We start from the raw sequence: 7,594 nt of genomic DNA, 5'->3' as shown, positions 1-7,594 counted from the left end.
ACTGAAAGAAGAGCAAAATTCTTATAGATCCCCCGAGAGAATGTAAATTAGGATAAAAATAATAGCTTCCCTGAGCACAGAGTAGAGTCATTTTACAACATGGAAATCTTGTTTGTTACAAAAGATATATATATATAAGTTTGGACATCCGCTGGACTTTTTGATAAACGTATCCCTCGTAATTGTGGTAGCAAAATAGCTTAGTTCTGTTTGTTTGTTTTTATTTTTTTTTATAAATCGAATGCTGAACGTTTGTACTTAGTTTCCCGTAATAGTTTTAGGAACATGGCTACCGTGTTGTACGGGGGTTACCTGTATTTATAAATATATCTATCGTTCCGCCCCTTTTGCTTAAGCAATTATTGCAATATCAGTATGTACAATAAAAATACATAAAGTCTGATGGAGGAGAAGATAAGCGAAACGAATAAGGACAATAGTACTATTATATCAGCGCGCCGTCGTTTCCTGATAACATTCACTTAATTTGTATAAAAAGAGACATACGGTCCCAAAAACACGTACAAAAATGTTCGGACGCGATGGACGTCGATCGCTTATAATTACAAAATTGATCTTTATAGGCCAGTTCGACGTTCCTTACGAAAGCGATAAATTGTGAATACAATACTGCCTAGAATTGCTTATTTTGATTTTTCTAAACCTAGTTCCGATTCCCTTCATATTAGTATCGTTATCCTTTTAGAAATCGTTATTTCTCGCTCGTCACAACCGAAGATTAATGGTACCGCTACCTACGGAGATACTAATATGAATTAGAAGAACGATAGCTTTAGAAACTACAAACAAGCAATATTTCTTCTATCCCATCTTGATCTTCGCTATACGTTTGCATAGCGGTACCGCATGTAGAATACTCATTGCACATGTGTGTCTGACAGTGTCACGTGCCAAGTAATAAAACCAGCCAGCTCCCGAGAGCTGGAGTTTATAAAAATTCAGGCACCACCTCCTCGCGTTAATGTTCGCACAAGTAGTCTACTGAGTTCGAGACCCTCGGTGGCTCCGAGTCTGAAAACTCCGAGTCTGAACTGTGCTGCGAATCGCCGCTCCTTCCGTTTAAGTATACTTCTGACGTTTGTTGAATAGACGGCGAGTGTTGTGCGGTTTCCCAGTGTTGACCTGCAACGTTCATCAATTTCTTTACAAATAACGCAAATTCGAATTTCCCAAAATTATGGGAAGCCTGTGTGATGGTAAAAACTGATAACTCTATTTTTACGGGAAGCGTTCTAATATTTTTTCTTTAAAAATTTGGATGGACGCATTCTCGTTATTTTTATGAAGTAATGCAAAATGGTTACTTTCAGTAGTCCGTAAACCTAGTGTTAAAAACACAAGCTATACTTCATGTGGCAAAGAAAAAGTACAATTTTGTGGACCAGTGTTATTAAATGCAAGCTGAACATACTGTGCGCGGCAAGTATGGTTGCCAGACAACGCGCCACAGCGCGATTTGGAGCGCATGCGAGTGCAGGAGTGAGGCCCTCGGCGTCCACTGCAACGACGCTTGCTCCTAATTGCAATAAACGTTTTGTCACCTGCGGAATAAAAGTTTCTTACGTTATCGGATGTCCCGTAGAAATGATTTTAGAACAGCAGAATTCGTTTAATTACTTTTACAAGCCCGTTCCTCGCTGCCAAATGCAACGGAGTGCTGTGCTGTTCGTTGAGCATATTAATAACCGATATCCGTTGCTGTTGAGGCTGCGTTGCATTCTCATTGTTCGCATTGGCATTATTCGACTCTATCCAATTCAATAAAAGCGAAGCAGCCGCAGACTGACGCCGTTGGCAAGCTAAATGCAGCGCCGTGTTTTTATTGCAATCGTTTGCACTCAGATTGGCTTCCCGCTCGAGCAACAACTCTGGGATTGAAAAATCCTTGTGAGTATCAACATGCATCGAAGTTCGCTTGAACCCCTTGCACTATAACGTCGAATCGCACTCGTGATGACGATTTCGAACAGAATCCAGTAAATATCTATGTTATTAGCTTCTTTTAAATCGAAATAAGATTCTATGTTGTTATTGTCGACATATAGCCATTGGAGAATTACATAGGCATACAATAAATATAAGCTTCCCTGTTCTTCTAAGAAATTATGAACGAAAAAGAAGTTCTAATCATTGCAACCATAAAATATATCGTAGTGCAAAGGGTTGAGGGTAGACTACCCTTAATTGGTGAATCTGCAGAACAGCTACCTACCCTCCGAATTCGATGTTCTTTGGATACTCGCATGCGTTTTATCATGCAAAGGAGAAAGTTGTTCAAAATATTGAGATTCACAACATATCCAAAAATTATCGAAATTTGAGGGTAGGTAACTGTTTGCAGGTTCTGCCCTTAATTTTGTCGATCAAACGAAACCAACCAATGACTTCGCATTTGCCAGCAATAGCTGCGCAATGAAGAGGCGTCCGTCCCAAGTAATCTGGAGCCTCTATGCCAGCCAATTTCGGGCCAACACAGTTCAAGATTAATTTCGCACATTCTAGTGCTCCGGAAGTAGCTGCTACGTGTAAAGGCAGACGATCTCCAGGAGTATCTCGCAGCCCGGCAATTTTTTTCCCTCCAAATTTGTTGATTAACAACTCTAAACATTCCACTGATCCCAGGAACACAGCACAATGTGCAGGGGAGAACGAATTGCCTATATAAAATGATTAGAGTGATTTTCTGAAAGTGTGTCTCGAAAAGGACGCTTATTTCAGCAATTTAAGGGGGCTGTTTCATGCTGGCGTAGATGATTCGAAATCCCAGGGTTGAGTGGGATTTGAAAATGTTGTGTTTGACCCGTTTTTACATGAGGCAGCATCCTTAAATTTATTTGAAGGGAAATATTTACCCTCCAAAGTATCAACTACGTTTTCCTGTAGAAGATACTTCACGCAATCGTACTGTCCATTGTAACAAGCCCAATGGAGAATGGTGCAGTCTTGGTCGTCCCTTAAGGTAGCTGCTACGGGATCTGCTCGTACCATTTCTGCCAGTGCTACAACTCTGGGAAAACGTGAAATTCTATGTAATCAGAGGGTCAAGAAGATGTACCAGGAACTCCCGTGAACCCACCTTCCGCAAGCGGCGGCTAAATGCAACGGTGTTTTACCGTTTCTGTCTTGTATCGCCACTTTCGCGCCATGCGACAACAACACCTTGCCTAGCTGGTAGCCACGTTCGTTGATCACTGCTCGAAACAACGGCGTGTGTTTGTTCACGTCCGGCAAATTACAGTCGGCCTTGTATTTCAAAAGGGAAATAATGCATTCTGTATGCATGTTCGTCACTGCCAACGTTAAAGCAGTACGCTGCTTTGAGTCGTAGCAATTGACAACGCTCATGTCCTCCACGTTTTTAAGAAGAAGCAGCAGACAAGTAGTGTAGCCTGCCGCGGCAGCGCAATGTATCGGGGTGCGTTTACTAACGGAATCCTACAAATGATAACAAATAGTAACAGGTATACAAACAATCGGCGAATGAAGAAAGATTTTACTGAACTCGTTCATACTTGGATAGACACTAAAGCTCCGTGATTTAACAACAGTTTGACGCACTGCTGATGGCCCTTGCTCGAGGCCAAATGCAAAGGTGTTTTACCAGAGTCCTCTCTGATATTTGTATTCGAAAATAGTGTCAATAATAAACTCAGGATTTTACTGTGCCCGTAATAAGCCTGCAAATTCACATACCTCTCATAAATATTTCTGCTCTAATTGGTCGAACATGTCAAGGAGGTAGAGCAAGAAAAATCCCAAAACTGCTTATACCCCCTTAAAATATTCTCGTGAACCTACATAACAACTGCCTACGAAAAAGTTGTTAAAAATATCGATTTCTACAACGTATTCACAAATTATCGACATCGGTAAGCAGTTGTTCTGCAGGTTCACCAAATATCGATTGTATTAGTCATACGGCAAGGTGTAATGGTGTTAATTCTGGTGGCGGTGGGTCTGGTTCTTCCGTGTAATTGAACCCTTCCGAGGTAATTAGCGAGCAAGCCTCCAAAAGTGCTACTAAGGCTGGCTGATTTCCACCAGCTACGGCGTAATGGAACGCAGTAAAGCCACGTTTGTCCCGTAATCGTGGATCTGCTCTGTGCTTCAGTAAATACTGCACGCATCTGGAAACATCGAAGCATCGTAGAATTCAGTTTCTTAAGAGGATACTCTGGTTTCTCAGAGGACACTCTAGATTTCAAATATGAACAAATATGTGTACAAAATCTCAATGCGAAAGGTTTAATAATTTTTCTTGGAAAAAATTCCAAAAACTTCGCGCAAAAGTGACCCAAAAAATAAGAATGCCCCCTTAAAATCGAAAGTTCCATTCGAACAGGAAAACACTCACTGAGCACCGGCGTCGGTCGCAGTCGATGCTGCAGCTAAATGCAAAGGTGTCGCACCGTCTATGTCCCGAGCATTCGAATCGCTTCCGAAACCAACCAAAGTGAAGACACAAAAATAATGTCCCTGACTAGCTGCGTAATGAAGCGCCAACCTATTGTCGTCATCGGTTAGTCGGAAATTTGCTCCGTTGGATAATAATAAATCTAGACAATCGACGAATCCTTTAAATGCTGCTAAATGCAACGGTGTCCTACCGCCGACGTCTTTGGTATCTATACAGTTGCTATCGGCTTGCAACAATTTCCTACATACCTGTAATTTGTCACGCAACATTAAGATAAATCCTACAACAATTCCATCATTAATAGACTGCGGATTTCTATGGAAAATAAAAATTGTCTGCTTCTATTGCAAGAGACAGAAGCCAGATAAACATCTGATTCTTTCTAGAAAAAAATCTTTTTGTTATAAATGCATCAAATCCGCAGTCTAATCATTAACTACATTAATATTTTACCTCGATGTGACCTGTTAGACAACTGAGGTGCAACGGTGTATGTAGTTCAGCGTTTTGCAGTGCAGGAGAGGCTCCGTATTCTAACAATGTTGTCGTTAAACATTCGTGGCCGAACCTATAACGAAATAAATAATTAAAGTACAAATAAAAAAACAAATTACGACTGCAATTCGTGCTCTCTGCTAATATTTACCAAGCCGCTATGTGAAGGGCAGTATTTCTAGCTTTATCCTCCACGTCTGCTATCGCTCCGCCATCGAGTAAACTTTTCGATCGAGTAAATCTTCCATAGATCGCGGTCATGTGCAAAGGTGTGTGACCCTCTTTCGATCGGACATTGATCTTCGCACCAGCTTGTAAAAGTACTTCTAAACATTCAACGCTATTGGGACTGGCGGCAGCAATGTGTAGAGGAGTTTGATCACGAAAGTTTGCAGACTCTGTTTGGACAAACGCCGATTATATATTTAATAGGAGAACTTCGAATTCTACGAGATGGTAGATCGTCTCACCAATATTTACTCCACGGGCAATCAACTCTTTCACCACGTTTGCGTGGCCGTTTAAACACGCAATGTGGAGTGTATTCCCACGCGCGTTCTTGGCTTCGACATCAGCTCCAGCATTGATTAATACTTGCATACACGACAAACTGCCAGAAGCTGCAGCCGCATGTAACGGGGTATACAAATTGCAATCCTTAACATGCAAATGCACACATGAGAAAATAGCTCTTAATATTGGCACGTATAAAATATTTTTTTGCTTTAGCTCTCTCGCATTAACACATTATCTATCGGCGACTATTTCATAATTTTTGGATGCCTACGACTCATGACTGAGGATTTTTTAATAGATCCTTCGACAGCAACGGAAACTTCAATCAAAAATAGACTGCGGATTTTATGCATTTGTGATAAAAATGAGCGTGTAAAACTTAAAATAGTGAAGAGATTAAGAGAATTTATACAATTGACGCTCAAAAGTTTTATTTTGCATAAAGATCCACAGTCTAGAATTCAACTCACCCTCGATAACGTGATCTAATCATTTCGTTTGGAGTTATTGTGTGAAAGAAAATTGTTAAGGCTCCATTCAGTACAGCACAACTATTGAAAAGCCTATTACTTGGCTTCCGGTAGATAAAGTGTTAAGTATCTCATCTCGTGATTTATTTTACAGTCAATGAATGGAGTGAGTCACTGTTCATGCTTCTAATCAGATTGTGTTCTCTTACTTTATCCCTGACATTGGCTCCATTCTGTAGAAGAATCTTCACGATACTATCGTGTCCCATATATGCTGCAAAGTGCAAAGCACTACGATTTTTCATTCTATCATACGCGTTTACTAAGCAGCCGACTCGAATTAGATACTCTGTCATTTCAAGATGTCCGTTGTAGGCTGCATAATGCAAGCTTGTTCTACCAGTCCTGAAAAAATGAATGATTTATAGGATGTTATTACTTTAGTATGCTAGGAGCTAATTCTTGTGTAAAATCAGTAAAAAGTATACAGCTACAAACCTGTCCACTATATTAACATCTCTTAAGTATGGAACCATCAGTTCTGCGCATTTTACAGCATTATTCGCTGCTGCTACATGTAAAGGAGTTTGCCAACTGCAGTCCCATACATTGACATCAGCTTCATGGCGTAACAAAACCTGTACTACCTCATGGTTCCCTGAGCAACAGGCCCTATGCAATGGAGTCAACCATTTCTTATCCTTAGCATTTACAGCGGCTCCATGCAATAGAAGCAACTCTACTATCTTGGGGTCTCCCATGTATGCAGCTGCATGCAAGAGAGTCCGTTGTTTTTTGTCCTCCCAGCATGCATCTTCTTTTCTAGATAATAATGATAAAACTTCTTCTACAACTCCGAAAAATATAGCTCGCAGCAGTGGAGGCTGTAAAGAACATTATATTGATGAACAAAAATTCGAATGATCGGTAATAGTATAAAATATTCATTGAAACTCCATAATAACGACTACTACTCGATTATTCTCATGTGTAAAGTTAAAAATAAATTGTGGTAAGTGAAATTCTCAAAAATTTCTTCGACATGATGATTAGTATGTAATAAATAAATACGATCGGTACTGTTATGTTAAAGAAAAGTAAAGAGGGCTCGCAGGATTGACACATGAGTCTAACCTCCGGCTTTTTTACAGCTTGATCAACATGCTCGAGGATTGTTCAATGAAACGCGTTCACTGAAAGAAATTAAATCACTCACCCCATTGTGTAATTCTTGCACGTTCATGATTAACCAGTTTCTCGATTTATACAAATACGGAAGTATTTATAAAAAACAGTGTTACAGGACTGTAAAAAACTGTCATAGTAGTGTGTGAGTCATACTCGAACACGTACGGTCGGGCATGTTACTTTCATTTTGCCTGTCTACAATTCCGCTCGAAGATGTGTATAACATTGACCGTTGTCTCAGATAAACAACGGCATCATTTCTGTGAAAATAACTAGCAAAATATGCATAATGATCCTATCCTTCTGTGTAAGCAGTAACAACTACCTTTCTAATGGCGTACTCCATCTTTGTTTCTGTCAAGTTTTCGGGAGCTTGTAAACAGATGAATATAACATATATCACGCACCGCTATCGCGCGAAAATTAAAGGGATTTCCTTATAATATTTTCAACGTTCACGATCCCCGAAAATCAGTTTTCCAATAGG

The 7,594-nt window shown here is 40.1% G+C and overlaps 1 protein-coding gene across 1 annotated transcript; it reads right to left on the bottom strand.

Moving 5' to 3' along the window:
• Positions 1–680: 680 nt before the first annotated feature.
• Positions 681–7,488, bottom strand: LOC143356341 (uncharacterized). The gene is made up of 16 exons (XM_076791978.1): positions 7,136–7,488; positions 6,418–6,803; positions 6,129–6,324; positions 5,404–5,590; positions 5,085–5,331; positions 4,892–5,006; positions 4,376–4,686; positions 3,941–4,148; positions 3,534–3,698; positions 3,098–3,456; positions 2,874–3,028; positions 2,400–2,678; positions 1,639–1,889; positions 1,433–1,562; positions 1,004–1,143; positions 681–755 (listed from the first exon to the last, which is right to left on the bottom strand). The coding sequence occupies exons 1-16, from the start codon at positions 7,160–7,162 to the stop codon at positions 681–683; spliced, it is 3,231 nt and encodes a 1,076-aa protein (XP_076648093.1). The 5' UTR covers positions 7,163–7,488.
• Between the last annotated feature and the right edge of the window lie 106 nt (positions 7,489–7,594).

This window comes from Halictus rubicundus, chromosome 1 (genome assembly GCF_050948215.1).
Source record: "Halictus rubicundus isolate RS-2024b chromosome 1, iyHalRubi1_principal, whole genome shotgun sequence".
NCBI lineage: Eukaryota > Metazoa > Arthropoda > Insecta > Hymenoptera > Halictidae > Halictus > Halictus rubicundus.
This window is presented reverse-complemented; position numbering and strand designations above follow the sequence as displayed.

Coding starts and splice junctions, on each gene's coding strand:
- LOC143356341 (XM_076791978.1), bottom strand. CDS start 7,162: ATGAACGTGCAAGAATTACACAATGGG. Junction 5,332..5,403: donor TGCCCGTGGAGTAAATATTG/GTGAGACGATCT, acceptor TTGTCCAAACAG/AGTCTGCAAACTTTCGTGAT. Junction 3,457..3,533: donor GAGCTTTAGTGTCTATCCAA/GTATGAACGAGT, acceptor TATCATTTGTAG/GATTCCGTTAGTAAACGCAC.